At 46.1% G+C, this 15,755-nt stretch overlaps 1 protein-coding gene across 4 annotated transcripts in view; it reads right to left on the reverse strand.

Moving 5' to 3' along the window:
- Positions 1–1,514: 1,514 nt before the first annotated feature.
- LOC117426429 (DNA-binding protein SATB2-like) overlaps positions 1,515–15,755 on the reverse strand; it is a 51,531-nt gene continuing 37,290 nt past the window's right edge. For 3 of the 4 annotated variants that reach the window (XM_059033910.1, XM_059033911.1, XM_034043973.3), the window contains 3 exons: positions 15,274–15,429; positions 12,713–12,913; positions 1,515–6,175 (listed from right to left, as the gene is read on the reverse strand). In XM_059033910.1, coding sequence (XP_058889893.1) covers positions 5,663–6,175; positions 12,713–12,913; positions 15,274–15,429 — 870 coding nt within the window. In that variant the 3' untranslated portion in view covers positions 1,515–5,662. The remainder of the gene's footprint in view (positions 6,176–12,712; positions 12,914–15,273; positions 15,430–15,755) is intronic. The other variant, XM_034043974.3, reaches the window with a different exon arrangement.

The following is a 15,755-nucleotide window of genomic DNA, read 5'->3' on the forward strand; positions in this document are numbered from 1 at the left end:
TTTTGTGTGTTTATTTAAAACCCATCTCGTCCCTTTGCTGGGCCTCTTCCACTGTATTCATTACCCGCCTCTCCACAAGGGTGTCGCTCACAGGCAGGGGCTCCCTTCTAAAAATGATTGCATTGGAAGGACACAGGTTTTTGGCGGGGAAAGAAATTCTCGTCTAAAAAAGATGCCCCTCCCACAGGACCATGCCCGAGTCTGATTGCCATGACGCCAAAAGAAAGGCCATGACAACCAGAACACCACTCTATTTATAAGGTTAAAAAAAGAGATACATTTATAAATAAACACCAGAGTTGTGGTTCAGGCCTTGTCTTGTGTGTTGAAAATATTATCCAATCAATCTGCCCCTATGTAGTGTACAAATAATGAATTCAAGTACTAGTTGGCATTTTCCATGCATGTTAAGTAATTCCCTGGCTAGCTCTGTTGGCAGAGCATGGGACTCTGAATCTGAAATTAGTGGGCTCAAATCCATGTATTAGGGGCATGTGTTTTCCTTTAATTTTCAAGTCCTTTTTGCTGGACTCTGTGTTACAAAAAGGGAGTCACAGTGGTCTTAAACATAACAATAATATGAAGAGGTTAATATAAAATCTTATATGCAATGCTAGACTCACATGGAGCCAAGTGGTGCAGTGTGATAATTCAGTGCAATGCTGTGCTTTCTTGGGGGACTGGGTTCGAATCCAACTTATTCCTTCCTTTATTTTCAGAGAATTGGTTAATTTACCTTATAATCAGTGTGAAACTCATCTTTCCTGCGAGAGCTGGTGGTGCGGTGACTACTTCACAAGCATGTTGCCTTGGTGTAATAATAATATGCAACATTTAATGAGGAAAAATATATATATCATAATTTAGGGCTGGGACAAATATCCGAAAAATATGTTTTTTTTTCATGTATTCGAAGGGGTAAAAAATGTCTGTGTCTGTCAGAAATGACACAGTTGACAGAAATGAGAAACACATATCACACCGATTTACACAAGAGCTCCGCGCTCCACCTTACAGGGGTTCATTGACATCGATTTACACAAGAGCTCCGCGCTCCACCTTACAGGGGTTCATTGAGATCGATTTACACAAGAGCTCCGCGCTCCACCTTACAGGGGTTCATTGACATCGATTTACACAAGAGCTCCGCGCTCCACCTTACAGGGGTTCATTGACATCGATTTACACAAGAGCTCCGCGCTCCACCTTACAGGGGTTCATTGACATTGATTGGTACTCGGTTGTATTGATGAGGGCAAACGAGGGAAGTGCAGCTTTGACACTTGCTTTTGTTTTCATCAAATACCTGCCGACAGAAAACATGTTAAAGGAATTACTTGAAAGAGTATCTGCACAGCCCTACATTATATGATTTTATATCAGAGACCGAGAGCCTAACAGAGGTGGGTCGCTTTATGAGTGGAATGAGAAAAAGAGAGTTTTTTTATAAGACAGCACATAGTTTGAGAGCTCTGCTGTATAGAGAAGGAAGCACAGTTACTGACAAACGTCAGTTTACTTATTGGATGCATTTTATTTTGAACAACAACAAAAAATCTAAAACAACCTAACAATGCACATAAGTTAAAAATGAATTATCACTTAGTGATAACAAAGACCAGATTGATTTACATGAAAAAAGGACCATTTAGCAATCGTATAATCCTCATTCACATTGCTGCTGCTGCTGATGCATTAATAATCTTCATTTTACAAAAGAAGGCGGAAAATTGTGCTTTGTCAAGAGGCGCTACAAGAAACAAATAACTTTTTTTTGTTGTTTTCTTTAAAACTTCTTTCCCAAACAAGATAATAGGACATTATATGCATTATAATTCATGAAAGAATGTGTGTCTTTCTGGTGAGTCACTGCCCACGGCTTCACTTCCAACAGTAACACAAGCAAAGCGCACAAAACAACGCTGCGCTCCGCAGAGCAAAGAGGGTCAAATAATAAACAGGGGCCACACTTAGTGATGGACGCGTCCAATAACAGACGGGCTTCAGTAACAGCTGACTGTTTGAGCTGAGCACAGGGTCTGTGTTTTAAACAAGCAGAACCAGCATTAATGTTGGATGTGCCAGGCCTGCCTAGGCATACTTGCATGACAACAGACCACAGTCTCCCACGTGAGACTGCAGGTTCACATTGCAGTGACAGTGCAGTTGTGGGTTAAAGGAACAGTGTGGGGATTAACAGACAGAACGGTGGCTGCCAATTAAGGAGACTGTCCTCCTTTAGAAAACAAATAAAAAAACAGAAGAGCACAAACATGAACACCTCAAACAGCACGGTCCAAAGAACACAGATTCCCTCAAAACACTCACAACTTGATTTAATAAGCACGATAAAAAATAAGATAAAGTAGCAAAGTGATTAGGTAAGAGCAGCTTTTCCTTAACTCTAGTTATTAAAGTCTCAGTATAATTATACAATAATGAATGCAAAAAAAAAAAGACATCTCTATACCAAATTAAATAACAATAATGACCACAGTAATTCAGATACAGTTTGGCTTTGAGGTAAGACTGCCACATGCTCAGCCTTCTTTCACTAATGGATTCCCAACGAAGTGCCCAAATTCCACCCGCCCATCTGGAAAAAACACATGTCGCAAAACATCTCACACACACACACACACACACACACACAAGCAGACATACACACACACACACGCACACACACACACACGCACGCATGCCAAGCGCACACACACACACTGAGACACACACACACACACCCTCACACACACACACACACGCACACACACCCACGTGTCTAACGCCAAGGCATTTTACAGAAATAATCAATTCGAATGAGAAAAACCATGATGTAAGCTAACCAGATGTGGTGCAACTGCTTCCAGTATTCTACCCGTCAGAAGGGACTTTAAAAAGTCTGTTCTGTAAAATGACATTGAGATGTGGCAGTCTGCCACTAGGGGTAATATGAAACATAAATCTCTATTTGGACTAACGTGACATTCTCATTGATCTCAATGCATTTTCAAACTAACAATCAACCCCTGCCCCCGCTCTGCTCATAATTACTAACCCTGTCCACCTTGCCACTGACTCTGGGCCACCTTGGGGATTCCAACAACAAACCGTGGGCTTAAACATTAGGGAGACATGAATCTGGTCCCCACAGATACCCTCCATTATATCATGTAGCTAAACATGTTTCATACTGTCTCCTATATGAAGCGTCTATGTCTGTTCCATATGGGTGGATTCTTATCTCTTAAACGTGTATGTGACCTTAGTACTGAGAATAAGTCTACAGATCTGTGTGCATCTCTCTGTGAGGATAAAGGGACTCTGATTATAATTGTACCATTACCTGGACATCAGTCTTTCAGTCTTAATCCATAACTTCAAACACTCAATCAGTCTTGAACGATACCCAGACCCCCCCCCCAGCTCAGGTTAGAGATGAACAAGTTGTGTTACTGTTGCCTGTGGCTCAGGATTTGAACCTGCAAATCCTTGTGCTGAGCACGGTGTGAGAGAGCTGGTGGGTCTGCTGGTTATCACTGTTGCTATCTGGGATGTTAAATCTGTTGACAGCAAGATAGCTCAACACAGGCGGTAAGAACAGAAAGGAGTTATCAGAGTGAGACAGAAACTGAGATTCCGGCATGCCTCACTCTTCTTCTGATCCCAGAGCACTCTGAACATGGAGGGTGTGTGTGCTGTAGTGGGGTAACCTGCGCGCACCAAACAAGGCTCCACAGTCAACACAAAGGGTTAAATACAGTACAGGCAGAACTCAGACAGCCAGGACTGGGAATAGCCAGATCAATTAGTTGTTACTGTGGGTTGCTATGTTCTTGCATTGAAGAACCCAAAAATTATGTCTAATTTTTATTTTGAATTGTTGGAAAACAGATAACTCACCAAGCTGGTCCCTCTTTGTAATGGGAAATAAAAGACAATAAAAAACAGACAGGTTCAAATATATAGTGATTTGTGTTCTTCAGCCAAGTGAAAAATAAGGTCCTCTGAACCTCTGTGTCAGTGTCAGTGTTTCTGAGAATCACAGCCCTGATTTTTAGGAATTCAATGGATTCAGTGGAGACAGATTCTCTGTGTCTGGACAACAGCTTTCTGGCAGGGAGTCAGACGAACGAACCAAGAGCCTTCCTCTCTTGACAGTGGAAACAACAGGATTGTCGAGTAAAGTAGCAAAAGTAAATTATTTTCTGTTTCACAATAACTTCTGTTCTGTACCGATATTAGCCTGCCTTGTTTTTCAGAAAGTAACAGAACTCTGCAATATATATATTTTTTTTTTATCATTTTACATTTTGTCATTCACTCATTCTTCTTCTTTGTTGATTTTTTCTATTTTTTTCTTCTTAAAATACATACCTCAAATATTCTCAGAAAAGCCACCAGACAGGAAGCCATAGGGATTTCTTTAAAAAAAAATGATGATAATAATCACGGATAAACATAGAAAATAAATAGGGATCAAGAATAAACAGGCACCACGCCCTGAGAGCGGGAGGCATTCTCGGAGCCAGATCCACTCATTATGAAGTGGTTGAGGAGCAGAAACAGTGAGCAGATTCCCTTTCCTTAAAGAGAACACGTTTCACAGTCTGGTGGAGTTTCTATCCCATGCAATGCATGTGCTGTACATGAACACAGAGGCAGGCTTGATTGCTCTTTCTTTCTTTCTTTCTTTCTTTCTTTCTTTCTTCCTTCTCAATGAATTTCCATTGTCCTTTCTTTTTTCCCCAGAATTATAAGTGCAACAAAGTCAAGAAAGGCAAATCTGCTGTGTAATACTGCTGAGCTGGGAGTCGGTGCAAAGGACTGTAGAGGAGAGAGCGAGAGCAGAGAACTCCCTTCACTGCAGCCCGGAACACGCACGCACAGTTATGAAGACCGTGTGGGTGAAGCTGCGCAGTGTGGTGATGTGGCTCTCTGATCGCAATTTCTCTGGTGAATCCCAGTTCTTTGGACACTCAACCCCCAGAGTGAACCTGGAACACAGAACCGTGTGGCCGGTTTTGGGACCCGGGAGGGCAAGGGGGAGGTGATAAAGAGGAGGGGGGCATTCCAGCGTTTCCTAAATATCCTCCACCTGCTGGTGTGGAACTGTCTTCCTGTGAGCAGCGACAGCACTCAGAGGAGCTGATCAGTGAGGAGCTTGAGAAGGAGAGCAGCAAGGAGTGGACTGGGAGAGCTGAGAACCAACAGAGAGAGCTATCCCTGCACATCTGTTAAACCAGGAGAGTTCCTCGAGTGAGGGTGTGGTAGGGTGGGGTGAAGACGGGTCTGCAGAGGTGAGACAGACGGGTAAAGAGGGGGACCTCCCCCAAACTCCTGTATTTGATTGTCTCAGGGTCTGTAATACTTCCATATCACATTAGGGGGTTGGGGAGGTGGTAGGAAATTCCTTTCTGATGTGTCCCACAAACTAATAAGAGAGGAGGTTTTGAAACTTTCACCAATGCTAGTTTAATCACTCTCGACCCTGTCAATGCTGTCTCTCAATATCAGCTGCTCTGCTGCCTTGAATGGCTTGACGTTGTTGTGCAAGAAGCTGCCAGGGGGAGGGACCTTGCCCCTGTCCTTGTTTATTTAGGTGGTTTTGAATTTCATACCCCCTCCTGCCCCCAGCTCCCTTGGCTCCCTGCTCTCTGGGGTATTATCTGTGCTGCTCTGGGCTGGCGGTGGCGGAGGCGCTGAGGTTGTTGTGGTTCTTATCCTTGCTGTCCTCCGTGCTCTCCACTCCATACATGTCCTCAGGCCGGTCCTCGCTGTCCCCGGTCTCCTCGGACTCGGAGAGCAGCTCTTCCTCGCGGTACTCGGACACGTCAATGCCGGCTCCGCCCACGTGCTCCTTCAGCTTGCCATGGTGCTTCACGTGGTAGCGCTGGTTCTGGAAGAACTTGATGATGGTGTGTTTGGGCAGGTCGAGCTGGGCAGACAGTGTGTGGATGGCCTCCTGGTCCGGGTACAGCCCCACGTCTTGGATGAAGCTCTGCAGGATGCCCAGGGCCTCCAGGGAGATCTTGGTGCGGGAGCGAGGTTTCTTCACACCGCCGCCTCCAGCCCCTCCGCTCTCCTCACCGCCGCTGCCCATCGGCGTTGACATGGGCTCCTCGTGCAGGGGGGAGCTCTCCTTGGCTGGCTGTGAGGACTGCCTGTGAAGCACCTGCTGGGAAACACAACAAAACCAATGGGACTCTCGACTAATGAAGCTCAGTCACTTTCAACAGCATCACATTAAAACATAAAACTGTTCATTTCAGAACGAGAGGAGGATGTTTGAGTATATGAGTGTTCGTCCGGTTCCTAGCATCTGTATATAAAATGCCATTGCCTTTGCTATGATCTTTGGTGCTTGTGAATGTCAACAGCAGCTTCAAACGAAGGACAATTCAATTGTTCTAAACCGTTCTGGGAGAGTAGCAGTACACTCCTAGGAGAGGGACTGGTATCTTTGGGATCGTCCCGTGTTTCACGGAGCTCGCATATTGGGTCAGTGTTAGATTATCAGGCCAGGACAGACACTGTCTCAGTGAGAGAGACGACAGCTCTTGGAAGGTGCTATATCTCACAGCCTGGCCTGGCCCTGAGTGTGCGAGTGCAGCATGTTTTATTAAAAGGGTGGAGTATATAAAGCAGCAGCTCTGGTATGAGAAGCTATAAATCTGTGGTACATTAAAATTAAAGGACCCACATAAAGATAATAGTATTTTTATTCCTTCAATAATAACAGGGTATTTTTCAAATAGGTCAGGCCAGACCAAGAAATATTCCTAATTCCTGTTTTGGGGGTTGGTGGGGCTGCAGCATTCAGGAAGTGTGTAGGCTGCTCATTTTTCTGTGCTTATTATCTTTTTATATCTTTTTGAAATAAATAGCAGCCCTGTAGAGCCGTGGTTAGCTTCCGTGCCGAATGACTGGCAAGCAGTCGAGCTTCAAAAAGCCCAGAATCCAGTTTACAGGCAGACTTTCTCAAGTACTGTAACGAGCCTGCTGGTACTGTGAATGGGTTAATAACATTCCTATTGATTCTCAAAGTGCTGGGTGTGACTCTCCCAAGGGGGGTCATTTAGCTTTAGTTTGTGCCACAGATGTTTTACAAGCATTAAGGCTTTCTCAGCTCTCCAGCACTGTCATTACCAACACCTTAATAATAATGAGCACTAGTCTAAACACTCCACTTTCAGCTCTCCAGCACCTCAGTAATAATGAGCACTAGTCTGAACACCACTCTCAGCTCTCCAGCACCTCAATAATAATGAGCTCTAGTCTAGTGTTTGAGCTCTACAAGCAGACATGTAGATGGAAGGATTGTGTTATTGGTCTGACAAACAATTCTATTCCAACAGTATTGGAAGTACTATATATATATAGAACAGCAATAAAAAATGTGCTTGATTTATACCGAGGGTGTCCATGACTTTAGCTTTGATGGATACATTTAGTGTAACTTGTGGCTGTCCGTCTCCCAATATTGCATCTGATATTTATCCAGAAAACCAGGAAATATTTGCACCTATTTTTTTACCCCTCTGGTAAATTTAAAATCAAATAAAAAGTAAAAAACAAAAGGCCACGATTATACGTTTTAACACAGAGAGCCAGGGAGCAGCGAGGGTGGAGGACTCCAAGACAGCATTAAAATCCAGTGCAGTGTGTATCAGGGCTGCGATGCGCTGGCAGTGCTTCATTCAGACCCCACGAGAGGAACAGCCCCCCTCTGGGGTACGAGGTTGTGCCACACAGCAATCTAAAATGTAGATGAATGTGGCCATTTTATTTCAAAGTTACTTGCTCAATACACAAAGGAAGGCCCCGCACATTTCAGATTAGCACTCAGCAGCCCTGCCTGAGAAAACAAGCAGAAAATAATTTATAAGATGGAATTAGTACCAGCAGCAACGCTGATGCAGTCACAGAATTAAAACGAGGGAAGAAAAAGTCATCTCGTTCCATGCCAGGTCAGTCATATAGAAATAGGATTTTCTGCTGGATGTGCATGCGTTCTGCATATCATTAATTACAAAATAACACCAGCCTTTCAGAGGAGGCATGGCTGCACGGGCGAACAGGTGCAAACTCAGAACGGCCCCAATTTAAAGCAGCCGTGCAAAAAAAGAAAGGTCCTGGCATTCTGATGCTCTCAGGACCAACCGTGAAATCAAACTGCAGTTTATATATTTCATATTCAAAAGAAAAGGGCTTGTAACCAGGAGGTCCCCGGTTCAAATCCCACCTCAGCCACTGACTCATTGTGTGACCCTGAGCAAGTCACTTAACCTCCTTGTGCTCCGTCTTTCGGGTGAGATGTAATTGTAAGTGACTCTGATGCATAGTTCACACATCCTAGTCTCTGTAAGTCGCCTTGGATAAAGGCGTCTGATAAATAAACAAATAATAATAATAATAAAATCTGGAAATTCTGATTGCATGAACGGATAAAACCTCCCCCTCCCCTCTCTCGTTCTTGTTTAAACATTGTCTAGTTTTAAAGCGAATCATTATTGTCAATAATCTCTCACCCTTTCTCCTAACACTCTCATCTCCTCTTTCTCCCCTCTCCCTCCCTCTTTCTCCTTCCATCCTTTCCCCTCCTCCCTTCCCCTCTTCTCTCCCCTCTCCTCCTCTCTATTTGCTGGGAGTCGTGCAGAGCAGTTCAGCTGGGAGCCATGTGTACAACAGGAGTGGCACTCGGCCCAAAGCAGATGCAGGAGCAGATGCAGGGGGGTGGAGTCGAGTAGCGACCCAGCAGTAGAGTCAGGAAAGCGGATCATGTCCTGAGTCATTGGGGGGGGTGATCGGGAATGCCAAAAAGAACAGTTGGGAGGGATTCTGAAGGCCTTTTCCCATTCTTTTCCATGTGTGTGGTGAAGTCGAGAGAGGGGAAGGGAGGGCTGCCCATCAGAGGGGCTTGTACTGACGGGACACAGTGGAGGTTAAGATTAAAATCAGGTGCGCATTAGAGGTGATGAATTAAAATCAAGTGCTCCCCCCACACACATACTGTTTAATAGCTTAAGTGAGAACAGTTGCCTGCTCACTGAAGCGGAAATGTTAACATAACTAACATAACCAGAGCTTAGGAATAACTTTTTCCTACACTTGGGAGCGCTGGGCTGCATTTGGCCGGTGTAAACTCTCCTTCTGTGTCATCCAGATCTGCTCTCTTCAGATCTCTCTTTCACAGGTCATTTGAAAGGTAAACCTAGACAAACTTTCAGAGACTGGAGGACTCCTCTAATAAAGAGTTTCCCCTTGTAAAAGCACAGCAGTGTAATAAAGCATAAGTAAGCTTTGTAAAGCCCAGAGAGGTATGGTAAAGAACTATGGAAAATGCAGAGTACAGTATAACCATGGGGAGAGCATGGGGGGAACTGAATATTTACTGTTGTTTAACTGTACAGCTTCATAAAAAATATAGCTTGTATTTTAACACACACACTGCAGCTCTGGAAATTCTGATTGAATGAACAGAGAAACCTCCCCCTCTCCCCTCTCTTGTTCTTGTGCTGACAGCGACGCCTTTATTTTTAGATTATTTATATATTAAAAGAGTCCCAGTCTAGGGTTTGTGTCAAAGAAACTGAAAAATGTGTTAATGACGAAACCACAGCTTCCTTTCTCAGATGCTTAGTTATTAAAAACAAAATCGGAGCCGGCTTTCTTGGCTAGTCCGGCAGTAATTGTGGCCACATAGTGCCGCCTGAACACAAGAGGCGCTTTCCTGATGGGAGGAAAACTCACAGCTCCAGGCTCCAGGACAGATAATGCACAACACATGGCCCAGTGGCAGCAGTGTTACAATGCATTCATCAGCCTCCCTCTGTAATGGGATTTAAAACACGAAAATCAGCTGGATCACTTCACGGGAGTGATCCCTCTCGCATCAAAACTATTGTGCTATCTACAGACTTCTAAAAAGACTCCTGAGAGCTCCATGTCTGAAGCAAGGTAAATTGAAGAATGATCTCCTGAGCTGTGCAACTGCAATTGTTCTCAGCTCTGTAATATAATCAGAATAGTAATAACTCACGGTTGCTGCAGTTGCAGAGGGGGCAGACATTTTAGATACACACACCTTTGCAGTCAATCCAAAAAAAAAAAAAAAAGAAAAAAACACACCTCACTTAAGAAATGCATCTTCAGAGGACCTTGGCTGAAAACGGACTTTAGTTAGCAAGCCTAGTAAATAATGATGTGCGCAGAAACAGCAACAGGGAGGTGCACAAAACAGCTCAGGATACTCGCAATGTATCTGCATCCCGTTGAGGCTCAATCTTTGAGCTCCAGTTGTCTCCACCTGGTTCTGCGCTGCTGAACTGGGGGCTCACATGTAATATACTGTCCGTGATTCAGGGTAAAGAGGACTATTGTAGCAGCTTTCTTCCTGCCTGCCTGCCTGCCGTTCCACCTGATTTAGTGGCAGGTTCCAGGTCTGGCTCTGGCTGTCTAAACACGGCCCGTCCCCCTGCCTGGTTGTTATGAGCTGGTCCAGTCACCTCTGCAGCCCCGCGTTAATGCAGCACATGAGACACGAGAAACACGCACATGTCATTAAGTGCCATCGTCAATCAAATAAATAACTGCCAGTAACTTAGCAGTACAATGTTTGGTCTTGATATAAGTCGCAGAGCTCTCCTACAAACACAGATCTCCTAAAAGACACAGTTCTTTTATGAGACAGGACTTCCTGTATGCTGTATGCAAAGAATCCCATTAGAGAGAAAGCAAACCCTGTGGAAAATCACGTCATGCAAATCAGAAGGGACCTGAGCGCATTGACTGTGGTTTTACACTCTCTCAGACTCTGCTAAGCACCGGTCACATTGGAAGCAAATGGAAACAATGACACCTGAAAAGGTAGAAGCGAAATTCACCACACAGCATTATAATCCCTGGTTCGGTGACTGGAAAACCATGGTGAACTATGGATAATGTAAGGTATAACCATGGGAAAAGCCTGGGAAAACTGTGGAATTACTGTGCAGATTTACCGTAGTTAACTTTTATAAGGGGAAGTACATGCCTACAGAGTAGCTTGGTTTATCCACGCGTTTCAAACGACCCCCTGTATTTACCCAGACCCACGACACCACGCTTGCTATTGCAGTCTGGGTTGCAGTGAGAACGACTCTACTGGCGCAGGCCACACCTCCCACCCTCAGGACCATGTCTTCAAATGGGGCATTTCCTCACGCCACAGCGCTCAGGAGCTATCCTCATTGCATCTAATAAACAGTTTACACAAGGGGGGAGGAGAGGAGCCTCTTTCTGATTCGCAAAGCAAAGACACACATTCCCTCTGCAACGCTTGAGAAAATGGATTAATACTTCTGTACCCAGAGGACTTGTAAATTACATAATATAATTATACCCTCTTAAAATTAAAAACTGGATCATCTCTAGACTAGGACGGGTTCTTGAAAGTCTGTTCGACGGTTTTTGGATTTGATCTGTTTACTTACAGCTACCATAATTACGGTCTTACTGTATTGCTAAGGCAGCATGATTAATCGGTAAAAGAAGATAACAATGATTATACTGCTTCATTTATTCATAGTACTTTGTGTGCAGTACAGTAAGGCTGCACAGCCCTGCCACAGAGCCCCTTCCTTCCCATGCCGAGGAGCCCCTTCCTTCCCATGCCAAGGAGCCCCTTCCTTCCCATGCCAAGGAGCCCCTTCCTTCCCATGCCAAGGAGCCCCTTCCTTCCCATGCCACAGAACCCCTTCCTTCCCATGCCGAGGAGCCCCTTCCTTCCCATGCCACAGAACCCCTTCCCTCTGCTGTCTGGCTTTGAGTAAGAAATTCCTTTTCCAGTGGTGGCGGTGTCCTAATATATATAGAATTCAATATGGAAAGTCAATTTAATTAAACACTGTCAGAACAGATTGTATTAATGACCGCTCAGAGTAGGAGTCCCAGCCAAGCTGAGAGTGTTTAGCAAATAGGCGCTGGGCTTTTAAAAAGCTGGGACATTTTCCATAGAAGCTCTGCCAAGGAAAACCTGTCATGTTATTAGATTTTATTTATTGGAAATTATTATGCGCAGCGAGAGAGGCAGGTTTAAAGAGAGTGTGGTGACTGCACTGAGAGCCGGCAGCTGGACAGTCCCATTGCAGGGCAGGCTGAGCCAGTCCAGGCTTTACTGTGAGCTTATGAGCTGCAGACACAGCGCTTACAGAGTGCAACTGAGGCTCACAGATAAGCCTGGAGTTGTTATAAAATACTGTGTGTGCAGTTTGTGTTTATAGTGCGTGTGTAGCGCGTGTATGTGTGTAGCGTGTGTGTTTGTATAGTGTGTGTGCGTGTGTTTGTGTAGCGCGTGTGTTTGTGTAGTGTGCGTGTTTGTACAGTGTGTGTGTTTGTGTAGCGTGCATGTTTGTATAGCGTGTGTGCGTGTGTTTGTGTAGTGCGTGTGTTTGTATAGTGTGTGTGTTTGTATAGTGTGTGTGCGCGTGTGTTTGTGTAGTGCGTGTATTTGTATAGTGTGTGTGCGCGTGTGTTTGTGTAGCGTGTGTTTGTGTAGTGTGTGTGCGTGTTTGTGTAGCTCGTGTGTTTGTATAGTGTGTGTGTGTTTGTGTAGCATGTGTGTTTGTGTAGCGTGTGTTTGTGTAGTGTGTGTGTTTGTGTAGCGTGTGTTTGTGTAGCATATATGTTTGTGTAGTGTGTGTGTTTGTATAGTGTGCGTCTCTACTGCTCTCACCTGGCTCGGCTCTGCAGGCGGGTGTATGACAGCGTGCTGCAGTCTCTCGCTGTGGTGGTGCCGCGACTCCTCCTCGTACACCAGGTCCCGGTCCGACTGCGCTAGGCTCAGGAAGCGCCGGATGGTGCACAGGTTCTCCCACAGTGTGCGGTTTTCCGGGTTTGGGTTCTCTTTCCAGCGGAGCAGCTCACACAGCCAGCCCTGAGAGGAGAGGAGAGAGACAGCCATTGAGAGAGAGGAGGGGAGAGGAGAGAGAGAGAGCCATTGAGAAAGAGGAGGGGAGAGGAGAGAGAGAGCCATTGAGAGAGAGGAGGGGAGAGGAGAGAGGCACAGCCATTGAGACAGAGGAGGGGAGAGGAGTGAGGCACAGCCATTGAGACAGAGGAGGGGAGAGTAGAGAGAGAGCCATTGAGAGAGAGGAGGGGAGAGGAGAGAGGAACAGCCATTGAGACAGAGGAGGGGAGAGGAGAGAGAGAGCCATTGAGAGAGAGGAGAGAGGCACAGCCATTGAGACAGAGGAGGGGAGAGGAGAGAGGCACAGCCATTGAGACAGAGGAGGGGAGAGGAGAGAGAGCCATTGAGACAGAGGAGGGGAGAGGAGAGAGGCACAGCCATTGAGACAGAGGAGGGGAGAGGAGAGAGGCACAGCCATTGAGAGAGAGGAGGGGAGAGGAGAGAGAGAGCCATTGAGAGAGAGGAGGGGAGAGGAGAGAGGCACAGCCATTGAGACAGAGGAGGGGAGAGGAGAGAGAGCCATTGAGACAGAGGAGGGGAGAGGAGAGAGGCACAGCCATTGAGACAGAGAAGGGGAGAGGAGAGAGGCACAGCCATTGAGAGAGAGGAGGGGAGAGGAGAGAGGCACAGCCATTGAGACAGAGGAGGGGAGAGGAGAGAGGCACAGCCATTGAGACAGAGGAGGGGAGAGGAGAGAGGCACAGCCATTGAGACAGAGGAGGGGAGAAAGACAGAGTCAGCCCAGACAGGAGTGCACAGAGACACAACCATGGGAGATGATTATGTGTTTGTACCCTACAGTACAACACTGTGAACCTGCTGTGCCAGAAATGCACAGTTAACACTTGAAGAAAATAATCTCTAACCTTTACCCAAATCCTAGATCACACTGCCTCCCTCCCAGTCCCTCAGCTCTAACCACTAGACCACACTGCCTCCCTCATTTTTGTATCTCAGAGGGAGACAATACATTAATAAATACCTTGATAAATAAACAGTGAAATAATACTGCCTGTGAATAAATAAGAAGCCTTGTTTCTTCTTCTTATTCTTCCACCTTCAGTCAACAAGAACAGTGAGATTTAATTATCTCCGCTGGAGCGGCCAAGGTAGAAACACCAGCTGTCGTGTGAGCGCAGGCCTGGCTGTTAATAACCTGATCACTGCTCGCTCCCCTTTCCTGGAGGGGTGGGAGGGGGCCCTGAGCCCAGCTGCAGCAGCTGGAGGCACTGAACTGTGAACCCACCCACTGGGACCCTAACCCAATCTGCACCGGGGCCAAAGTCAAACACACATCACACACAGAGACAAAAAAACACTTGTATACACACATTCAATACTCTTCTAACCACAAGACCACATTGCCTCCCAGTCCCTCGGCTCTCTACCATACACCACACTGCCTCCCAGTCCCTCGGCTCTATACCCTACACCACACTGCCTCCCAGTCCCTCGGCTCTATACCCTACTCCACACTGCCTCCCAGTCCCTCGGCTCTATGCCCTGCAGTGTAATGACTGCAGGATAAAGCACACGCCTCACACACTGCCATGCACGCACGCAGATACTGGGCCAGACCTCGGGAAGCACTGCAGTTAAATGGCAATGCGATGTAAGAAATGAAATGCAATGCAATGTGTATGATTGCCCTGGAGTCTATGCTGGTGTGTCGGAAGGCAATGAAAGCTGGGACCAGCCCCTCTTCATTAATACTCTCTCCTCTCCTTGTTCTACAGCAGTGAATAGTCCACTCCTGTTGCTTGTTTGTTTCTGAATTCAATAACTGTCTATTGCAATAAATGAGATCGGTAACAACTGTGTGTAACCTAATCAGGAGCGAGACTGACAGTAGGTGTGTGTGGGTAGGAGTCTGGAGGGGGTTCCAGTGTCTGCTTGCACTAGAAGCTGTTCTGCAGCAGAATAGGAACGTGTGTTACCCCTGTGTCCATTGTATAGAGCTCAGACTGCACAGTAATAACAAGCCCTGTGCACACACTGTAAATGCAATGGGAGAGCACTGTTACATTCTACCTGCAGCCGCTGGCCTATATTTCCCCACTGTGGGCAAACTACGGGCACATTGCCCACTCCATAGTAAATTTATAATGTAGACAGTTTTCCCCCTGTGACAAAATCCGACCCACTGCGCAGTAATTAACCTTTAGACATCACTGCATCATATGTATCACAATATGTAAGGAGGTTTCAACATTGAGATGCAAAACCAGCCATTACCCCTTTAAGAGTCAGGAGTTGCACACACTCCTGTTGCCCTTTGAAGTGATGTGGGGCCAGCAGCGATGAGGGAGAGTCACAGCTCTGCTCACCTGGCTCTTGTTGGCGGCCACCTTGGCGAAGAGTGCCTGGGACACCTTGGCTCGCTTCATCTCCTGCTGGATCTCATCGTAGATGATGGAGGTGATGCACATTCCCAGACACTCCACCTTCAGGGGCAAATCTGGGCTGGGGCCGGGGGGCTTCAACTGGAGAGACAGAGGGGGAGAGGGGGAGAATGGGTCATCTCCCTGGGAACAGGGCACATTCATAAACTTGTTACAGGAAATACCAAGGGAGGGGCATCCATCTAATAACAACTATAACAAGATCATGTAGTCTTCAGAAGCTGTGTCATTGTTCTCACCCAAGATCAGCAGCAGCTCAAAATGAGGGACATTCAGACCAATGTCAAAGGCATGCCAAATGTACGTATATATGTACATCTGTATGTCTGCATGTATTTCAATATAGTGACAGAGGGTGGGAGCCGGACAGAGGCCCTTTGGTCCTTTTGGTAGTCAGCAGACACAGG

The sequence above is a fragment of the Acipenser ruthenus genome, chromosome 11 (assembly GCF_902713425.1).
Source record: "Acipenser ruthenus chromosome 11, fAciRut3.2 maternal haplotype, whole genome shotgun sequence".
Taxonomy (NCBI): domain Eukaryota; kingdom Metazoa; phylum Chordata; class Actinopteri; order Acipenseriformes; family Acipenseridae; genus Acipenser; species Acipenser ruthenus.